Source organism: Diceros bicornis, chromosome 24, assembly GCF_020826845.1.
Source record: "Diceros bicornis minor isolate mBicDic1 chromosome 24, mDicBic1.mat.cur, whole genome shotgun sequence".
Classification (NCBI taxonomy): domain Eukaryota; kingdom Metazoa; phylum Chordata; class Mammalia; order Perissodactyla; family Rhinocerotidae; genus Diceros; species Diceros bicornis.
This window is the reverse complement of record NC_080763.1, coordinates 16022049-16044990: the sequence shown is the minus strand read 5'-3', so window position 1 is coordinate 16044990 and position 22942 is coordinate 16022049. Positions and strand designations below refer to the sequence as shown.

At 36.2% G+C, this 22942-nt stretch overlaps 1 protein-coding gene across 4 annotated transcripts in view; it reads right to left on the bottom strand.

The window, feature by feature from the left end:
- Nucleotides 1–2452: 2452 nt before the first annotated feature.
- The window catches only part of PALS1 (protein associated with LIN7 1, MAGUK p55 family member), a 93254-nt gene continuing 72764 nt past the window's right edge, over nucleotides 2453–22942 (bottom strand). For all 4 annotated transcript variants that reach the window (XM_058567155.1, XM_058567156.1, XM_058567157.1 and 1 more), the window contains 6 exons: nucleotides 19644–19715; nucleotides 19206–19277; nucleotides 16260–16427; nucleotides 15385–15587; nucleotides 13290–13400; nucleotides 2453–5495 (listed from right to left, as the gene is read on the bottom strand). In XM_058567155.1, the coding sequence (XP_058423138.1) occupies nucleotides 5319–5495; nucleotides 13290–13400; nucleotides 15385–15587; nucleotides 16260–16427; nucleotides 19206–19277; nucleotides 19644–19715 (803 nt within the window). In that variant the 3' untranslated portion in view covers nucleotides 2453–5318. The remainder of the gene's footprint in view (nucleotides 5496–13289; nucleotides 13401–15384; nucleotides 15588–16259; nucleotides 16428–19205; nucleotides 19278–19643; nucleotides 19716–22942) is intronic.

Below are 22942 nucleotides of genomic sequence, written 5' to 3'. Positions count from 1 at the left end.
CTTCTTTCCTAATCTAAGAAAAAATACTAACTCCCATTTGAGAGTAAGTAATAAGGTAACTGTCTACTATTTTATAAGCAGTAACCACTTACCATCTTCCATATAGGAAGATGAGGCATTTGTGTGGCCTTTATCAGGAGGTGACAGGTTTTTCACGCTGTTTGATTTGATGTGAGCTATCCATGATCACTCAGGCTTTCTTGTACCCAGTTCCAGGCATTTTTGACATGTCTGGCCATGGAACAGTTTTTAGTTAGTGAAATTGTAACACTAGCCTTATTAGTATTGTATTTAAATCCATTGGTATCACAGCCTAGGCTCTCTAAAGTACCAAGTAATTTTGCAAACATTTAACACCTGCTATAAAATAACAGATCTTAGTTATGGCCAGGCACCGTTTTGTGTGTTTTATATGTGTTTTTTATATATATTATCTCACCATTAGCCACCATAAGAAGTACATATTATTTTAAGCCCACATTTCACAGAAGATTTTGAGGCACAAGGAGCTTGAGTAATTGGTTCTAGGTCAAAAAGCTAGAAAGTGAGGAATTCAGGATTTAAATCCAGGCAGTCTACCTTCAGAGTTTTTACACCTTTAACTGCTATCATTTCTGCCTCTCCTATATTTAAAACTTGGCATAAAGCTAAGACATAGGGCCTGTCCTGGAGGAGCTGATTTTTAGGAAATCCTGTTGTTGCTCATAGAATAAAATCTCAGATTCAGTATAAATTCAGTAGTGATTAGAAAACCAACAGCTGAGTTCATAAGTCTTGAAAATAGGTAACATTGAACTGCTTAATATTTAATCCTCCCAATACCCTGGTGAGGTGTAGATACTATCATCTCCATTTTGCAGATGAGGAAACAGGTTGGTCAGGTCAAATAGCACAGCTAGCATGCAGACTAAGTGTATCTTGATTTCAGAGCCTTGGTTCTTAAGCAGTACATACTGCCTCTCTAGGAGGCAAAAATTAGTTTGAAGGTAGGGGTAGAGAGCCAGATTTTTTAGTGGTTTTTCATTTAGGTAAATTGAATGTCCACCTTAAAGCATTGATCCATAAGTACCCTAGATTTCTCCTGTGGCTTCTTAAATCTCTGGTATTTATTGGCCTTGGCTAAACTCCCTTCAGAAGTGCAGATAATTTTATGGTTTAGCATGTTGTTAAAAAAAAATCAGGAGAAAATTGTGGATAATTTGTTGTGTAGGCTTGGGGTGATCTGATCCACAGGGGAAGGGAATAGATCAGGAATAGTAAAAAGCTGGACTGGGGTAGCAGGTGTGTATCTGTGTGACACTTTGTTGGTATGTGATTTGCCTCCTTTGGGAGATACAGAGTGGTATAGTAGAAAGAGGGGAGAAATGAAATGTCATATATTTTCAACAACTTATATCCTATCCTGAGTCTCCTCAAATCCTTGGCTGCATATAAGCAGAATTTGCCCAAGTATTACATACCTTCTTTTTAAATTTTATTTATTTTTTTGGTGAAGACTATCCGTGAGCTAACAAACATCTGTACCAGTCTTCCTCTATTTTGTATGTAGGATGCCGCCACAGCATGGCTGATGAGCGGTGTGTAGGTCCGTGCCCAGGATCCAAACCTGCAAACTCTGGGCCACCAAACTGGTGTGAACTTAACCACTATGCCACCCAGCCAGCCCCTCTTACGTACCTTCTTCCCCAGAAAACTTTCAAGTTCACAGCGTTGTCCATCTTTAATACAGGTGTTTTGTTTTGTGAGGAAGAGTGTCCCTGAGCTAACATCTGTTGCCAATCTTCCTCTTTTTGCTTGAAGAAGTGTCCCTGAGCCAACATCTGTGCCAGTCTTCCTCTATTTTGTATGTGAGATGCCGCCACAGCATGGCTTAATGAGTGGCGTGTAGGTCCATGCCTGGGATTCGATCCCATGAACACTTGGCCACTGAAGCAGAGTGCATGAACTTCTTAACCACTATGCCACAGTGCCGGCCCTGGGTATTTTTTTTTTTTTTTTTTTTTTTTTTGGTGAGGAAGATCAGCCCTGAGCTAACATCCAATGCCAATCCTCCTCTTTTTTGCTGAGGAAGACTGGCCCTAGGCTAACATCTGTGCCCATCTTCCTCTACTTTATATGGGACGCTGCCACAGCCTGGCTTGACAAGCAATGCGTCAGTGCACGCCTGGGATCCAAACCTGCAAACCCTGGGCTACTGAAGCAGAGCGCACACACTTAACTGCTGCGCCACTGGGCCAGCCCGGTTTTTTTTTTTTTTTTTTTTAAAAACAAGCAATTAAGGAAACAAACTCTACATCTGTGCCAAGAGGGGGCACTCCCCTACCATGAAGAATAAATTAAAAGGTATTTTGTGTTTCACCCAGAGGTTCCAGTGGACTTGGTTCAGGCACAAACTTGAAGACAGGGTGGTCATTAGATATGTTGAAGCTTGAATGGCAGAGGATATAAACCCAGCAAAAGGAAGTACTCAGTGGCTTTTTTTTTATTTGAAATATAATTTTACTTTTTATTTTTACAATACAGTGTGCAGTATGACATCTCAAAATAACAGAGTGCAGATACAGGGTAAGAGAATACAAAGGAGGACTAACAATAGATGTCAGGTTACCTTTATTAATGCTAAATCCCTGGTTTATATTTTCCACACACATTCACAAAATTACATTCAAATTATTCCTCATCAATACTTATCCTTAGGCCATGAGAAAAGGAATAAAATTCCAGACATTAGATTTTCATAGAAATCAAATCTGGATTAGTCTAACTACTATTCTTCTTTCTGTTTGTTCTGACTTAAGAAAATTTAGTAAAGGAAGTTATTTCCTTATTTGAACTAACATGTGCTTTCCATTAGCTATTGGCATCATTCCTATAAGTGGTTAAGACCTCCCCCACACTGGGGTCTCTAATCAGAAGCACAGAGAGACAGGAAATGGAACTGGCCAGAGCGGCTTGACAACTAGGTGTACAGCAAGGCTTTTTTCCATTTTCTTTCATGGAAGTCAGCAACAACTCCGTTTTCACTTTGTTTAGGGACTGTGTTGAATATCAGCACATCCTTATCACTGGACTGAGAAAAGTCTGGGGCATAAACATTTCTATCCCTCTACCATTGCTGATGAGGAAGAAGGACTTTACTGACCCCCAAAATATCTCCTGTCACCTCCCACCTCCTAAAAGTATACTGTGGCATGGCATGCCTTGGTAGGGGATTTGCTTGTTAAAGCCACGTCTGAGTCTATCAGCACATGTCCCTAGTGTGGCCCTGCAGTCTGCAGGCTAACTCAGGGACTGACACAACAGCCACTTACTGACACTCCCTGAAATCTCATCTAACTCAACTCACACTACCAACATTTTACATTTTAGGGTTGAAAACAGTTGTCAGTTATGAGAAGCAGCTCACAAAGCTCCATTGTCTACCACAGACTACCTTTCATTCCCGAAGAGAAAGTAAACTGGAAAACTGAAAAGATTAAGTGCTTCTATTCCTTGGATGTCAATGCTGAAAATCAGTGTGACCTTTTCATTTTCCTGCCATAAGCTGGAGTGTTGCAGACCTGAAGAGACAGTATGTATGGCATTCCTTCCCTTAACCCAGGAATGTTACTTTCTTCCTAAGGAACATTATCTTGAAAGTATTTCTGCATAAGACACTCCACAGCCAACTTTGAGGCCATGCAAATTTGAACAGAAAAAGGCAACATATAAACTGTCTACATTTGTTCAAATAAAATTATGTAGAAGAGAAAAAAGTCAAATATATACATGACACTGAGACAAACTACTCATTTAAAACAATTGCTTATGTTAAATTAAGTGACAACTCAGTATTATTCCAGTGTTTAGCTTTGGGAACAGGAAATGCTGTAGCTAAAGTCGTCATAAAAATAAAATCAAGACATTCACATTTGAGGTTGTTTGTCACACATCACACCATCCCTAAGGCTTGAAAAAACTAACAAATTAACTTTCCATGTCAATTACAGAAGTTGAATTTTAAAGCTACAGCTACAGACACAGTACGAAAATCCCATTAGCTTAAACATTGATGATTTAGCAAGCTGTTGCATTCTGGTCATAAGAGGCAGACCTTGTTACGATAAAAACCTGTTTCCATATGCTTAACTTTTTCCCCCAGTGTTGTTTTCCTAAAATGTTCAAATGACTTTCAGGTCATCCTTTCCTTCTGATCTCAAAGTCAATTGTCATAGTATTTCCCTCAGATATATATAATTTTTATTTCAATGTTGAACAAGTGTTCTCAATGACTATTTGTCAATCTGTTAAATATTAGTATACAGTACAGCAGCTATATATTCATCACAGAATTCCAGTTTATTACCTATATATAGAGCACAGTCATCAAATTATACTTTGCTTATATATAAAAATGCAAAATCTGTCAAATGTGCTATGTCCTCTCATGTATATAAAAAACTATCTGCATCATGAGGAAGAAACTTTTTAACAATCAACACAGTTTATATGAACATCTGCCATTCATAAAAATGTAACTTACACATTCTATTGTACTATGCAGATCAGAGAAAGGAAGCAAAGTTATCAAATCAGTTGCAACAATTTAAGAAAAAAATTCATAAAATCACATTTTAAAAAGATCAGCATATGTTGTATATGTTTAACTAGATCAGAGTCTGCTGAGTGTGCAGTGAAGTCTGATCCACAAAGTGAGCTAAAAAATTGGGGCTCTAATGGAATGTTTTTTAAGAATTAAAAGACAGATAAATGAATTCAAGCCTAACAGAGTAGCTCCAGACCAAAGTGGCAACTTGTTTTTAGGAAAGTATTTCTGATGACTAAACCAGTCTTCTAACCAAATACTGTCTTGCCAGTGCACAGAAGCACAGACCACCCCCTCGCCACCACATTTCCATGAAGTCATTTAAGTTAACTGTTAAATAATATCAATATTTATAACTATGTGAGATATGGACCACTGTGTATATACATACAAGTTTTTCATGGAAATATGACTAGGCGGAAAAGATTTAGTTAGGTGAAAACAGAATTAAAAGGTTTTTACATGGATAAAATGGAACTGCTCTGTTGAAAGCTTCCATTTAGAATCCCCAAACAAGGCAAAAAACTTCTAAAGCCATGTATAGAGAATAAAGACTGCTGTGCACAAATCACCTAAAGGGATTTTCTTTTCACTAGTTTGAGATCTAAGAACAAGTCTACAGCTTATACTGCCTGCCACCATATCCTCAGCGTCTTGCTGAAGTATCAGGGCTATCTTCCTACTGGCAGTTTGCCAGATCAAGTCCACTCATGCCACAGAATGGATGTTTCCTTCACCTCAGCCAAGTGGACGGCACCCACTGAGGTTCAGTATCAAGTTTGTTAATTAATCTAAGCAATTCCTGATAGGCTTTATCAAGATCTGAATTCACAATTGCCGTGTCAAAGTAGTGGCCATTGTTCTGTTCCATCTCTCTAGTCTTCTCAATGATTTCTCTCAGCTCTTCAGGCTGCAAAGGGAAGATAAAAACTGTGAGGTCATTCCACTCCTTACCAAAATATACATGAGTCAGAGATGGATGAAGAACAGGAAATGATCTTACACTGCTTTTTTTCTGTCTCTCAAAATTCTCAAGCTCAGGAGCTCCTCCCCAACCCTGTCATGGCCACAGTGATTTCCTTTGCTCTGGCATCTTCAGGACTCACACTGTGAATCATTTGGGACTCAATATAGCCTGTTGATACTGCTATTTAGGTTTTCATATATTTCTGTCTTATCTCACCCGTAAGACTAGAGGCTTCAAAAGCACAGAATGATACTTTGAATTCCGTACAGACATTTGTTTTTAAACATTTTAGCATCATAACCTCTCCCTAAAAATAACATCCTCTGTAACACAGAGTGAACCTTTCCGGTTGGAGCAAGGGTGGGAGGGCCCACAGCACCATCTACCCCTGGCTCTTAGACAGCGTCCCTGCCCTTTTATGTCTGCCACAGAGTTAGAGAGAGTAAACGTTATGGGGATAGCAAAGGATTAATAGAATGGGTATCTTTTTCTATAAAAACATTGGTGGTCAACCCAAGATTTAATAATCTATGTTTTTTGGAGAAATACTCAGCCTAATACTTTAAATTGCCTCTCTATTTTGAATACACAAAGAAGGTCTTTAATAAAGCTGCAAAAAAGTATCCTAAGAAGAGTGTGGGAACTGATATAGAACAGGCTACTTTAAAATATTGGGTAAAGGAAACAGCTGTTTCACATAGACAAGCAGGTGGCAAGGCTATATGCAAAATTTATCCAGAACTTTCTGATTTCAGGCACATGTGTTTAAGAAAGTGAAACTACCCCCAAATCACTCCTGTCCATAAAGAGAACTAATTAGACTCAAGTCCAAATGTTTCAGATAAAGTCATACATGAATACTATATTGGACCCACAATACAAAACAATTTATATCATTCAACTGGTTGAACTTCTGTAACAATAGGAAAACATATTTAAAATATGATAGTTCTGGCTTGTCCTGAGGCAGTTTCTTGTGTGGCTCTCTAATTTTCATTCTGGAATGTTGTGCATCTGGCTATGGTACACAGAATCCTTTGTTCCCCAGCAGGGACTCCACTACACCACTGTAACTGAATACACTGTAACATTCGTGCTAAAACTTATATCTATTCAAAGCTCAAGATTATTGAAAGAACATTCCATAACTCAGAATCTAAACTTTGTGGTGCTAGAGTTGAACTGTAAATGTTAAGCCCCAAATCTTACATAAATTCATATGAAATCCAATCTACCCAGTTTATCTTTATCAAATTTAAGGCATTATTTCATCTTTTGCCAAAATGGCTTATATCATTTATTTGGTACTTTATGTTTTAATTTTCTCTTATTTTTCAAATTACAATTCATGACTAAGATGAAACAAAATGTTTTTGCTCAAAAATTTTTGGACTGAGAAAATTAGCCTATAGGCCAAACTGACCGTAGTAGTTCATACTCTCAGTTTACCACTCTCAAGTCCCCATTCTAATAGAACACAGAGATTCAGAGTATAATCAGATAACTGATTGTTTACATTCTGCATCCAGTGAGGAACACCATTACTTTCCTAGCTAGCACAATTTCATAGAGTTAAAACTGAGGATTTGTTTTTACTCAGCAATTCTATTGTGTGAGTGATAAAGCACTACTGGAAATACCAAAGGAGAAAAGCATAAGTGGAATAAAGGCAATCAGACACACCATTCGCTGCCCAACAACTGCTGAATATACATTCTTACTGGTGTGCATAGAACATGCACCAAGACAGAACAAATGCTGGACCAAAAATAAAGTTCAACAAATTTTGAAAGACTGACATCTTATAAAACATGTTCTCTGACCACAATGAAATTATAAATCAATAAAATGTGTTTTAAAAATCTCCAAATAGGTGGAAATTATGTACTTCTAAATAACCCATGGGTTAACAAAGAAAATGACAAAGGGAATCAGAAAATATTTCTAACAAGATGATAATGAAAAATGTAACCTCAAAATTTGTAAGATGCAACTAAAGAATTGCTTAGAGGGAAATTTATAACTTCATATTGGAAAAGAAGAAAAGTTTAAAAATCATCTAAATTTCCTTCTAGAAACTAGAGCAAGTGCAAATTAAAGCCAAAGGTCTTCGACAAAGGAGCCAAGAGCACACAATGGAGAAAGGAAAGTCTCTTCAACAAATGGTGCTGGAAAATTGGACAGCCACATGCAAAAAAATGAAAGTAGACCATAACCTTACACCATACACAAAAATTAACTCAAAATGGATTAAAGACTTGAATGTAAGCCTGAAACTATGAAACTTCATAGGCAGAAGAAAACATAGGCAGTACGCTCTTCAACATCGGTCTTAGCAATATATTTTCAAGCACCATGTCTGACCGGGCAAGAGAAACAATAGAAAAAATAAACAAATGGGACTACATCAAACCAAAAAGCTTCTGCACAGCAAAGGAAACCATCAACAAAATAAAAAAACAACCTAACAATTGGGAGAAGATGTTTGCAAACCATACATCTGATAAGGGGTTAATCTCCAAAATATATAAAGAACTGATGCATCTCAACAACAAAAAAACTAACCACCCAATTAAAAAATGGGCAAAAGACCTGAACAGACATTTCTCCAAAGAAGATATACAGATGGCCAACAGGCACATGAAAAGATGTTCAACATCATTAACTATCAGGGAAATGCAAATCAAAACTACAATGAGATATCACCTCACGCCCGTCAGAATGGCTATAATTAACAAGGCAGGAAACAACAAGTGTTGGAGAGAAGGGAACTCCATACACTGCTGGTGGGAGTGCAAACGGCTGCAGCCACTATGGAAAACAGTATGGAGATCCCTCAAAAAATTAAGGATAGAACTACCATACGATCCAGCTATTCCACTGCTGGGTATCTATTCAAAGAACATGAAAACACCAATGCGTAAAGATACATGCACCCCTGTGTTCATTGCAGCGTTATTCACAATAGCCAAGACTTGGAAGCAACTTAAGTGCCCATCAAGGGATGAATGGATAAAGAAGATGTGGTATATGTACACAATGGAATACTACTCAGCCATAAGAAACGATGAAATCCAACCATTTGTGACAACATGGATGGACATTGAGGGTATTATGCAAAATGAAATAAGTCAGAAGGAGAAGGTCAAATACCATATAATCTCACTCATTAACTAGTAAATAACAACAACAAACACACACGTAGAGACAGAGATTGGATTGGTGGTTACCAGAATGGAACTGGGGAGGGAGGGAGGCAAAAGTGATAATTAGGCACATGTGTGTGGGGATGGATTGTAATTAGTGTTTGGGTGGTGAACATGAGAACATGATGTAATCCATGCAGAAATAGAAGTATAATGACGTACACCTGAAATTTATACAATGTTATAAACCAATGTTACAATAAACAAAAAATAAATAAATAAAGCCAAAGGAAGTATAAGGAAAGAATAAAAATACTCAAATAGAAAACAGATAAATAAAATTAACAAAGATGAAAGTCCTCTAAGTAAGTGTTTTAGTTATTCCTTTTAATTTCCATATAAATTTTAAAATCATCTTTTCAATTTCTACAGAAAAGCCTGCTGGGATTTTTTTTTCATTAACAGCTTTCTTGAGCTATAATTCATTTAAAATTCACCCATTTAATGGTGAATGGGAACCAATTCATTGGTAAATTCATACAATTCACCCACTTAAAATGTACGATTAAATAGTTTTTTATTATAGTCACAGTTGTGCAATCAACACTACAATCAAGTTTAGAAAATTTTCATCACCCTCCCCGAAAAAAAACCCTATACCCAATTAGCAGCCATTCGCCATTTTCTTCCAACCCCCAGCCCTAGGCTACCACTAATCTACTTCAGGTCTCTAGATTTGCCTATTCTAGACATTCCATTATTAAATATACAGTCTTTTGTGACTTCTTTCACTTATAATGTTTTCAAGGTTCATCCATGTTATACCATGTATCAGTACTTCATTCCTTTTTATGACTGTTTTTCAAGACTTATAATAAAGCTACAGTAATCAAGACAGTGTGATATTAGCATAAATACAGAATAGAGTCCAGAAACAATCCCCACCCCTCACTGCTACATATTTGGTCAAGTCATTTTTGACAAAGGTGCCAACGTAATTCACTGGTAGAAAGGACAGTCTTTTTCAAGAAATGATGCTAGAGCAACTGGATATGTACAGGTGATTAAAAAAACAAACAAACAAAAACAACCTCCACCCTTATCTCACACTAAAACAAAGATTAATTTGAGATAGTTCATAGATCTAAAAGTAAAAGTTAATACAAGAAAGCTTTTAGAAGAAAACATAGGATAAATATAATAATATATATATTTATATATATATATTCTTATATAATCTTAGAGTAGGCAATTATAATCTTATAATCTTTATAATCTTAGAGTAGGCAATTTTTTTAGACAGTACACAAAAATCATTAACCATAAGAAAAATGAAAACGTGTACTCATTAAAATTAAATTTCTGATCTTCAAAAAATATCATTAAGGGGCCAGCCCAGTGACGTAGTGGTTAAGTTTGCGCGCTCCGCTTCGACGGCCCAGGGTTTGCAGGTTCAGATCCGAGGTGTGCACCGAAGCACCGCTTATCAAGCCATGCTGTGGTGGCGTCCCATATAAAGTGGAGGAAGATGGGCACAGATGTTAGCCCAGGGCCAGTCTTCCTCAACAAAATGAGGAGGATTGGCCATGGATGTTAGCTCAGGGCTAATCTTCCTCACACACACACAAAATCATTACAAAAAGGTACAGGGGCTGGCCGGTGGCATAGTGGTTTAGTTCACACGCTCCACTTTGGCGGCCCAGGGTTTGCAGATTTGGATCCTGGGGGTGGACCTACACAATGCTCATCAAGCCATGCTGTGGTGGCATCCCACATACAATAAGTAAAGGAAGACTGGCACAGATGTTGGCTCAGGGACAATCTTCCTCACCAAAAATAAAAAGGTACAAAGGTTTTTTTTTTTTTTTTATTTTTCCCCCAAAGCCCCAGTAGATAGTTGTATGTCATAGCTGCACATCCTTCTAGTTGCTGTATGTGGGATGTGGCCTCAGCATGGCCAGAGAAGCGGTGCGTCAGTGCGCGCCCGGGATCCGAACCCGGGCCGCCAGCAGCAGAGCGCACACTTAACCGCTAAGCCATGGGGCCGGCCCGGTACAAAGCTTTTGAGGAAATATTTATATCCAGAATATATAAAGAATTTTTACAACTCAATAAGAAAACTCAATTAAAAAAAATAAGACTTGAGATGCTTCACAAAAGAACATGCCTAAATGATTACATGAAAAGATGCTTACTATCATTGGTCATCAGGAAAATGCAAATGAAAACCATAATGATAACACTTCACACCTATTAGAATAGCTAAAAAATTGTTACAAACCAACAACAGCAAAGTTGGTAAGGATGTGGAGCAAATGGAATCAAAGTGGGAGCATAGAATGGCAAACTGTTTTTAAAACAGTTGGGCAGTTTTTATACAGTTAAAACATATACTTCCCATTTGATCCAGCAATTCAAGAGAAATGAAAATATATGTCCACCCACAGACTACGAATGTTTAGAGCAGCTTTAGTCATGCTAGCTCAAAACTGGAAACGACCCAAATGGTTTTTAACTGGTGAATGGATGAGTTGTGATATATTTAGATCATAGTACACCACTCAGCAATAAGAAAGTTAGATGCAACATAGATGAATCTCAAAAACATTATGCAGATTAAAAGCCAGATGCAAACTTAACATACTGTATGGTTCCACTTGTATGAACTTCTAGAACAGACAAAACAAATCTATATAGAGAGAAAGCAGATTAGTGGTTGCCTGGGGAAGCATGGAGGAGTATTAGTTTCAAAGAGGCATGAGAGAATTTTCTAGAGTGATGAAAATGTTCTAAATTTCGATTGGCATGGTAGTTACACAGGTATACATTTTGCCAAAACTCACTGCATTATACAATTAAAATGCATGCATTTTATTGTATGTAAAGTAACCTCAATAAAGTTAATTTTTAAAAATTAGAAAATTTCTAATTAGAAAATCAAGCATATTGCATACTGTTAAAACATTTTGGTACTGATTAAGTTTCTACTTTAAAAATATGTATAATCAGTATCTTTCTAGACCTCACTCAATTTGGGATAGCTAATTGAAAATAAAGTAGGTAAAAAGTTCCATGAGAGCAGTGCCAGAGACCACCAACCAAAAGAAAGTTGCTTAACATGTTTTGGAATGGTATATGGCCCTTGGCATGATACTGAATCCTTATGGGAGAAGAATAACCTAACAAAAAGTAAGTGTGCTAGAAAACAGAAAATTAGGCTGAACAAGTAGAATGGAGTCCACTCTGGTCCTTAACGTGCACCCCATTCCTTGAACAATCATGGTATTTTTGGTCTACCAAAGTAGTTACTGGGCACTAAATTTCATAGAGTGTTAATCCTGCTTTCCTTATTATAGTGTGATCCTCCTCAAGAACAGCCAGCAACCATGTCTCATATTTCTTTTGTATCATCCTAAGTGCTAAAGACAGCAGGTACTCTGACCCAACTTATTTATGAACTTAGAATTGTGTGGCAAAAATGAAAAAGGGGTGAAAAGGGGGTGAAACACTACTTTAACCAACTAGCCTACTTAGCCTAAACAAAGCAACTAGAATTATGTTCAACATGTAGGATGGGAAAATCCCTGAGATCTATAGCCTAAGACACTGAAAAATACTACCCTCATATATAGACTGAATAAGAAATCTAAGTAAACCTAGAGTGAAAAAAGATATCTTGGGGAGGAAGAAGGAGGGTTGGTGGCTGTGGAGAACTGTCAAGAAACGAGGGAAAGGAGTGTTATTATGCTTTTAATTTCTTTTAAGGGGCTTCTAAGGAAGAGTTATTCTGTGTTTTTATGGCTTTTAAGGAGATTCAGGGGCATAGCAAATGAAATAAGATGATTGATTCCTCTGTAAACTAGAAACATTTAAGAAATCAGCAAAAAACAAGGAAGTATTTGTTACTTTGATATATCAAGTCACTTGACAGTTTTCACTTCACACATTTAAAGTCAATGTTTTCTGATTAATATATTAGCATATTACCATTTATTAATAATATTTAGTATAATATGGACTACCTCAACCATGTCCAGCATCTAAAATAATTTAAAAATTTTTTCCATTTCAGATCATGTGATAAGACCAAAGGGAGAAGAAAAACAGAACATAAAATTTCAATGAGATAGAAGAAAAGCAAGAGCACTCAACTTTGACTCCCCATATATGGAAGATCTGCAGGAAAAGGTGGTTAATCCCTAAAAATCTGCTGAGAACTTTTTTGTGGGGAGGGGGAGGGGTGTGTCATATAATCCCTGTTGGAAATAACATAGACCGATGTGAAGAAGATTAAGGAAGTTTTAAGGAATGCCAAAGGTAACATTTGGGGTAACAACAGGGAATGTGTGGGGAACAACAAGAGGAGCCCCGCCTTGGAGAGCTGCCATAGTCCAATCAGAGGCAACCATAGCAATTTGGGGGACAAGTGGTATGACAGAAAGAATAATCAGTTGAATGAATGAATGAATGAATCAGTTGAGCTTGAGTTTGAAAGCTCAAGCTGATGTAGCTTTTCAGCACCATGACATATTAGGCCATGACGTTTCATGTTTATTTTCAATGGAATAGTACAACAGAATAATAACTTTACCTTCGGATTCTTGCCCTCTTTGGCCAACAGTGCCCGAAGTCTTTCTTGTGAAGGAGGTGCAATGAAGATAATATAGGGTTTCAAGTCTGAATTCCGGAGAGTCTTCAATGACTGTAAAGAAAAGATATTTTGAATCTTTCAAATAATTTTCATCATTTAACTACTTCCCAGTAAAATACTTGGAATGTAATAAAGTCATTTTTTAAACATTACCTATAAGTGTTTCCAAACATCTTTGTAAGAAACAATTCACAATATTTTAAGATCCTACCATTGGGGCTGGCCCCATGGCTTAGCGGTTAAGTGCGTGGGCTCTGCTGCTGGCGGCCCGGGTTCGGATCCCGGGCGCGCACCAACACACCGCTTCTCTGGCTATGCTGAGGCTGCGTCCCACATACAGCAACTAGAAGGACGTGCAGCTATGACATACAACTATCTACTGGGGCTTTGGGGGAAAAATAAATAAATAAATAAAAATTAAAAAAAAAAAGATCCTACCATTGACTATAAGAATATATTGTGTACCTATAAAATAACACACACACACGCACACACAATATTGGCTTGCACTTTTTTTTTTTTTTTTTGGTGAGGAAGATTAGCCCTGAGCTAACATCTATTGCCAATCCTCCTCTTTCTGCTGAGGAAGATTGGCCCTGGGCTAACATCCATACCCATCTTCCTCTACTTTATATGTGGGACGCCTGCCACAGCATGGCTTGATAAGTGGTGCATAGGTCTGCACCCGGGATCTGAACCTGTGAATCCCAGGCCGCTGAAGCTGAGTGTGTGAACTTAACCACTACGCCACCAGGCCAGCCCCTTGGCTTGCTCTTTTTAGGTAATAAAATAAAAATAAATGACATTGAAGGATTACAACTATGTGATGCTAAAATAACCTGCTAATAAGATCACATACAAATTATAATAACCATATTAAAAATCCATTTTGGAGGAATTAGAAATCAGCAGTCACCTTACTATGTGCCAGGGTCTAATACAAGCAGAATCAGAGAAAAACTTCACACACACATACAAAAGAAAAATCTGGAAAAGCACATCCAAGAAAAAGCAGACTCTGTTTGAATTAGGAGACTGTGGTTTTCACCTTGCCTTTGCTACTACATGACCATGTGTCCCTAAATTGAAGCACTCTACCAAAATGGGGATTATAGGGACATGCCCTTTTCTATCTAAAAACATTACTAATTAAGACAATATGTTTAACTACTCTTGGTTATTTGGTAAATCTGTTAGCCCAAATAATATAAAGAATTCTGAAGAAGGTTAGCAAAAACATTTATACTTCTCTTGAATCAAATGTTTATAATTAAAATAGTAGAGACTAAGCTCTTTTGTCCACTAAAAAACGAAGAAAACCTAATTACTATTTCAGAATAGCCACTTGAGAGTCAATTCTCTTTCACTTACACCTCTTTAATGACCGCTGCCTATGCTTCCTGAGTTGACATATGCAGTACATTTGCTCACATTAAGGAAAGTCTTATGCTGATGCTGTGAAGTCTAGAAAAAGAAAAGAATTTTCCACAACAAACAAAATCATAAACACTCCAAATTTCTAAAATTATTTTATTTTTTTAATGGAAATCTAAGAAGCAACTGTTAGTAATTTTTAAAGTTTTTACTTAGTCTGCCAAATAACAGAAACCAACAGAAGTTTCATAATATTTAGATAAAACCAAGCATTCATTATGATACTTGCTAACACTTGAACTATGGCATTTAAAACCATAAAAGTGACCTCTAAATATTCTAATTTTTCTCAGAACAGAATCAGAAAAGGGAAATTCTTTTATAACCTCTAAAATACTTAATGTACTACCAGTACTATAGTTACTGTATTTTAAGTTTCAGAAAATATATGCATGTAAATATGTAGGCATGTATGTATTTTTCCCTCTGAAGAAACTGAAAGAGATGTAGCAACCTGTCTGATTTCACATAGAGAATCAATGGTAAAAAACTATATGAGAACTTGACTGGGTCCTGTGGTTCTTGGACCAAAATAGTTTCCACTAAATGACTTTGCAAAAAATCCACTCCAGTTCAACACCCTAAACCAAAATAAACTTACCTGTGTACGAAGACTTAAAAGACATATTTTGCCAGAGTTGATCACTTGCCGTACAGAATCTATGCTGGTTCCATACAAATTTTTCTCAAATTCACCATGCTCAATAAACTTCCCAGCTGCTATGTCTGCCTCGAATGCTTGCCGTGAAACGAAGTGGTAATCTCTACCTGCTACTTCGTGGTCTCGCCTACTCCGAGTCGTATCTAGGCAAAGAAAATCAGGTAAAAATAATGCGCATGGATCAGAGTAAGGATGGGGGATAATTCTGCTAGGCAGAAAAAGTTTTAATTTTGTAAGACAGATTATAAAATAATGAATCGAGGAAGTGTTAAGAGCTCATGTGTTTAACATTGACTGATTTTACCTCTAGATTGAGAAATGAACAAAAATGTGTTTTTAATATCTTAATAATAGTTACATTTAATTACCTTAATACATTTTATGCTTACACTTTAAAATACTTCATCTTGCATTTAAAACACTACCACTCATCTTTTCCTAAAGTTTATTTCCATAAGATTAGGTACTATATAATATTTAAAAAGAACCTCTGTGTGAAGAGGTTAGGTCTAAATTTCTATCTTCTGCATCAGTTTAAAAAATCAGGAGCTGATTCCATATTGAACAGGAAATTGTAAGAAACCCAAACTGAAATTCATTTAGAAAATAATTAGTACTATATCTTTAGGAACACTTGCAACTTCTCAAGAATGACTATCTTTAGTAACAAATTCTCAAAAGATTTAGTTAAAGCAAAGTTCCTCTTTCATGGATAACACTGTTTTGATGAAATGGATGAAAACTTTCCCTACGCAGTTAGGTTCTAAGGTGGTAAACTGAAAAGCAAAGGAAAATGGGAATGCATCCAAACTTACGAGGAACTGCAGATGCAAAGCGGTCTTTTTCTTTGTTCATAAGCCTCTGACGCAATTCATTCTGGCCACAGTTCTGTGGACCAATCAAAATGATAGGTCTTTTCCTATTTGCTGGCTGATGATAAAGTGACATTTCCTCATATGTTAAGATCTCTTCATTGTCATAATCTTTGAAAAAGAAAAAGTTAAGCCCTTCAGACAGAATTAATGCCATGTAATAAAGATATACTCAGAGATCTTCCAAAACAAATGGAAAGAAGCACAATTTATTATCATTAAAAATGCTTAACTTTTTGGATCAAGATAGTAATAACTGGGTAGTATTATATCATAAGTCTTTTCCCATGCCATTATATCTTTGCCAGGATACTATCAAAAAAGACAATATATTAATCCTTCTAGAAATGTTTATTGCTTCTCTTGCTTCATAATGTTTTTGAATGTTTAATACAATATAACTATACCTATTCTTATGTAAAATAGCTATTTGCAGCCAATACTTTGACAGAAGGTAAGGCACTGGGGGATAAATTAATGAGAATAATATCTGTCATGTTTGTAAAATGGGGATACTAATACTTTACTTAGAGAATTGGTTTAAGGATCAGACATAATGTATACACTGAACACAATCCCTGGCATAGACTAGTGTTATAAGAGAAAGCTGGAATACTTTTCTGTGATTATATAACTTGAAAACAGGTCATATCTGTGCTATTCACACTTTCTGCATTCATGGTTACTTTATTCTGGAATACTAACACCAGCCTGAGGTCACGATTCGAGAAGATGTATAAATTATGATAGGCAGGGTAACATTCCTAAAGCCCATAATCCGGATGAAATCAGAGGTGTCATGTGGTAAGAATAAAGGCAGACAACTAGCAGCCTGCCATTTTCTCACTTACACTACTTGACCTGATGGGGAGAGAGCATCAGATGTGTAGTCAGACTCTCTCAGCCATAAGTTCTATGGGGGCCAGGGACCATCTTAGTCTTGCCAGTGCTTAGCACAGAGCACAGAGTAGGAACTCAAACTATATTTATTTATTTTTTTTTAATAATTTTATTTATTTATTTATTTTTTCCCCCAAAGCCCCAGTAGATAGTTGCATGTCATAGCTGCACATCCCTCTAGTTGCTGTATGTGGGACGCAGCCTCAGCATGGTCGGAGAAGCGGTAGCGTCAGTGCGCGCCCGGGATCCGAACCCGGGCCGCCAGCAGCGGAGCGCGCACTTAACCGCTAAGCCACGGGGCCGGCCCCACTATATTTGTTTAAATTCCAGCTCCACCATATATTAGCTGTAAGAACTTAAGCAGGTCATTTAATATCTGAACTTGAATTTATTAATTTGTAATCTCAAGGGATTTATTGTGAGAACTAAATGAACGAAAGTATCTAAAGCATACAGTGACTGCCCCTGAAACAGAACAGTTATTAAAAATGATAGTTATTAATAAAAATATTATGATGACACCATTATGAACGGAAATGTAATTCCTTCCCTTCTCAAAATGCTTTTCCCTTTGAAAAATCTGAGTTCCTTCTTCTAACAGGTATGATCAGACTGTGGCAGCATTTTGACTTACACTTAGTTTATTTACCTGTAGACTTCAGATTTGCAAATTTTCTATAGTATAATAGCTATCAGAGCTGAACCAGTTAATTTTAGTGTGTTTCAAAAGATGAAAAACAGAGATATTAAACATTTATCCAAGTAGAAAGGAAAGGATTAAAAATTCAATAATATTTTTAGTTACACTATCAATTAGCAGTAAGGATGCTTATTTTGGAAAAAATTTTTTATTAAAGTAGATCGAATCTCAGATTTTATATGGAATTTTAAAATAATCTACATTTTATTTTCATTAGTTTAATTTATGCTGCCTAAAAGAAATTTCAAGGTATTAAGAGAATAATAAGCCTTATAAATGGTATAAGAAGTTATAGAGTGCCTTTGCTTTATTATTTGGCTTGTTTCTAACACGAACCAAAGCAGGGGTAGCAAATTCTAATGCCCATAAGGACCAACCAAGAAGGTAATGAAAGCAGTAAATCAGGTTGGATCTGCAAAAGTAGAATGTGGTGAAGGCTGCTGAACTGAGACAGTGGGTGCCCAATATAAAGGCAACAGCCATCACTCAAGTCAAGCAGACTATTGTCACTTGGGAATATGAGCCCAGTGTTATTAGAGTTTTTGATTTTAAGAGAAGCTACAACTTAAGAAATTTTTAATCTTAGCAATAAATTAAAATAAAAAAAAAATTCTCCTGTGTGCCTGACTCAGCCAGCAGGTAGCAGGCTCTGTGGAACGAGCTGCCTCAGTGACATGAGTTATTGTAGACAAAAATATTCATTTTTTTACTTAAAATACAGCTATATTGTTAGAATTTGTTAGAAGCATGTATCAATGTTGCAAATAAAAAGCTGAAGTAGGAAAAAAATTAGAGGAAACTATCAATATAACACTATATCTACTAAATCCCACTTTAATATTTATACCAGTTTTTCTCAGAATTCAAAACACTGCATTACTCATAGGATTCCAAAAGAAAATAATTTCTGCCAAATAACTTTCTTAAGCAAATATGTTACATTAAGAGGCAAAACAGGACTAGAAATAAAAGTCCCTGAAAGGGCCGGCCCTGTGGCTTGGTGGTTTAGTGCGCGCGCTGCGATGCTGGTGGCCTGGGTTCGGATCCCGGGTGCGCATCGAGGCACCACTTCTCCGTTCATCCTGGGGCCGGGTCCCACATACAGCAACTAGAAGGATGTGCAGCTACGACACACAACTATCCACTGGGGCTTTGGGGGGAAAAAATAAAATAAATAAAATCTTTAAAAAAAAAAAAAACTCCCTGAAAATATCAGTTTATTTTCTTTTAAGTGTTAGATATGGACCGCTTTCAGATATAATCCAGCTATATCTGAGAGTGGAACTTACCATCATTTTTATTGGCATTATACAAAACCTTTTTCCTCTTCTTTTTATTCTTCTTTGCACACCATAGTTTTCCTGTTGAACAATCATAAACATAACTATAAATGTGGTATTTGTTTCCTTGAACAAAGCTACATATTTCAAACTGAAGAACTCAAACAGTTTTTAATTTAAATTTATAAACATTTATTACATTGTTCATAGAAGAACTATTTTACAGGGAAGTATTTACAATTTTCCATTAATCTCACATCATAGACAATCTTTAATACTTAAATCCTGCCCTTTCTTTACAGTCCTAAAATAATCATTTTTGCCTCTCACATCCCTCTTGCCATGATTACATGTTTCTTGACAGTTCTAACTGATAAGTTAATTTAAACATGGTTCCCAAGGGAGACCCAAGAAATCTCTCATTAATGTCAAATATAAGTGTCCAACCTGATTTTTCTGGCTCCTTATCTTCTTCTATGGTTTGCTTCATGGCTTCCCTTTGCTGCTGAAAGCTTTTCCCTAAATAGCAGAAAGGAAAAAGAATAAAATATTTAAGACAAAAGGATAGAAGTATTTTTTTTAATCAAGGGAAAACACCAGAAGTAACTCTTCATTGATATTCCCTCCTAAATCCTTCTGCCACCACATGGGAGTATGTCAGCTATGATTACAAGCCTCCAAATGTTTAAAGTATTAAGTTTCAACCTCACTCTCAACCAACTCTAGGACATGTATTACTAGAATATATATCAACTATTAGAAAAGATAAATAATAAGCCGGTGTTAGAAAACTTAATAGTTAAATTTTTACTAAGCTTTCATCGAGCATTTACTATGTGGAAAGTACTATGCTGGACCTTACAATGGTTCTGATCATTTAGAATTATCTCAAATCAAGCAAATTAATTCTACAAGTTAACTTTCCAAAATAACACGTGAACATTCATCAATTTTTGATTCCGACACCACTCAACATATTCCCTTGCATTTACTACTCTCATCCCTCTTCTTCTTTGTATGTGTGTATATACATATGTATGTAGATGTATCAATGATTTTTTATTTCCACCTTTAAGCTACCAATGATACAAATAAATGAAAAACATATGTTTTTCCTCTCAGGATTAAGATTTTAATATAGGAAGCTTTCAAGGTTTCTGACCTTCATCTTTCTTTTCAGATATCTACCTTAAAATCAAATGTATTTTTTCTCAAGGGTAAAAGTGGTTTTACTCAGAAAGTTACAGATTAGAGTTCTACTTTCATATTTAATTTTTATATTTAATTTTTCCATTTCAAGCCAGGGATTCTTTTTTCCCCCCCCCCAAAGCCCCAGCAGATAGTTGTATGTCATAGTTGCACATCCTTCTAGTTGCTGTATGGGGGACGCGGCCTCAGCATGGCCGGAGAAGTGGTGCGTCGGTGCGCGCCCGGGATCCGAACTCGGGCCTCCAGTAGCGGAGCGCGTGCACTTAACCACTAAGCCATGGGGCGGCCCCTCAAGCCAGGGATTCTTAAAAATCAATAAGCAAATTCCACTATGTCGGGATAATTTGTAAACTTAGGGCATTTCATAAGAGCACAAGCAAAAACATTAATATTGAGTTTGATACACTTAAGAAGCATTAAAGGAAACCAGGTTATCTCCAGGAGCTGTACAGATTGCGCTCCTAGTAAAACAAGTAACTATGACTAGATGGAACATTTTAAGAGCATTAAAATTTAAAAATAAGTATTTGACTTTAACAGATTTAGAAAAAAATAAGGAACAAAATAACTAAATAATTTACATATTAAAATGTTTAAAAACATTACAGTGATGTACCTTCCATGGCACATTTTTAGAGTGTGCACATATATAGGCTATTTTTGAAATAGAAGCAGAATTAATGGGAGACGGACATTATGACCTCTTAAAAATCCTTCTAATTCTAACAGAAAACCATCATCAAACTCAAACTAAGGTGGGTTCATTTATTTGTCCTATAAAAAAAGACCTACAAATGATATCACTGAAATCTCCCTGATTCATCTAAATACTTCCAGAAACTCAATGCAATCAATCAGTCAATAAACACTATTTTAAGTATTCATGGGCTAAAGGTGGCATGGTGAGAAGATAACAGATCAATATTTCGCACAAGCACTAAGGAGAACCATGATGGCTGCCCAACAGTCTAGGATTCTAGAGGAATGTCCTGTAGCTGTTACTCTGAAGAATCAAGAGTGTGGCATCGTCCTCGAAACTTATTATGAGAAGCCCAATCCTCCTTCCTTGAAATATGACTGAGTACAGATAAAATTTGTTTCCAGCTTTTGGGTTTTAAAGCAGATGATTTGTGGCTTTCTGGGACCTTATTATACACATAAAGAACAAATGTAAATATTATGTTGAAATCTCTTGTCACTCAGAAAATCTCCTTGGTTTTCCAGAGTTCCAGAGTTAGAAAGGAGCCCTTATAAACTGTTCTGAAGTCTTTGGACAATTTCGTCTATTCTACATATCTACATACTACATATCTAATAGTTAACATTTTTTAGTATTGTCTTCATGCTCTCCTTTTCCTCCTTTCTCCTAAACCCATTACTTGTAGTCAAATCCAATGTAAGCCAAATTCTATAGCCAAATCTATTATGCTTAAGATCTTAAGGTTTGAGTAGGAGGGATGATCCCTAAAAAAAGTTACAGGCAAAAGATAGCTAGAAAAATATTACAGCAAAGCCTTAGAAGGTCTAATTCAGAAGCACCAGTTCTGGCAGAACTATATTTTAAAATCATGTTTTATTTATTAATTTAACAGATATTGCCTAGATTTAAAACAATAAATAAGATGCAGTTACTGGCCTCAAGAAGTTTACAAACTGAGACTATAAGGTAGAAAGTACTATAATAGAGGTACACAGAAACAATACCATGGAAGTATGATACAGTAGGGGACAGAAAAGAAAAAAACATACATATTGTTTTATATTAATGTATAATTAAGGTAGTAACAGATATGCTTTAAAGTATGGAAGAGAAGCTTATTTCAGTACTAAGCAAGGTGCTTATACAGTGCAGATATAACAATATTTAGTGAATGAATAAACTGAATTATCATCACTTTACCCTATTCCCATTTCATCATACTCTAAGTATTCCTTTGCCTTCTGTAATATCTTATTATACTTCCCTTGGTTCTCTTTCTCTCGCTCCACCTTACCCCCATCCTGGGAACTGAAGCAACAATTTGTAGGAAAACTTATTACATCTGTACACTTTGTTCTATTAAGTATCATCTTCACTCTTTCTAAGAAACATGTTCCCTTAATAACCTTAATGTCCAACGTGAGCTAAAGTTTTAGTTTAGTCTAAATTAGAGACAGTTTTCTTCAATAAAAAATTTGGGGCATCCTATTTCACCCTAAGGTACCTTAGGAGTGATAAAGTCAGTGGTATTACTCTCCTGATTCCTTACAAAGTGATACATCTTAACAAATTCCTACTTAAGAAATCAAGTTTGATGCCCCAATTGATGATAATTGCCTGTTACAGTATTTGTTGCCTTGTTGCTTCTGTTGTTCAATCCAAGTTTTGTTGCCTTGATAACAAGTCTTAATGTGCCTACAGTAAATGTAGCACAACATGAGAGTGGTTATGAGGTTATATCATAATTCCATTCTAAAGCCCAACACATTCATCACATTTACATTCAAGTTACTTATGGTACAATGTAACTACCTAATTTTTTAAAAGGCATGAAACA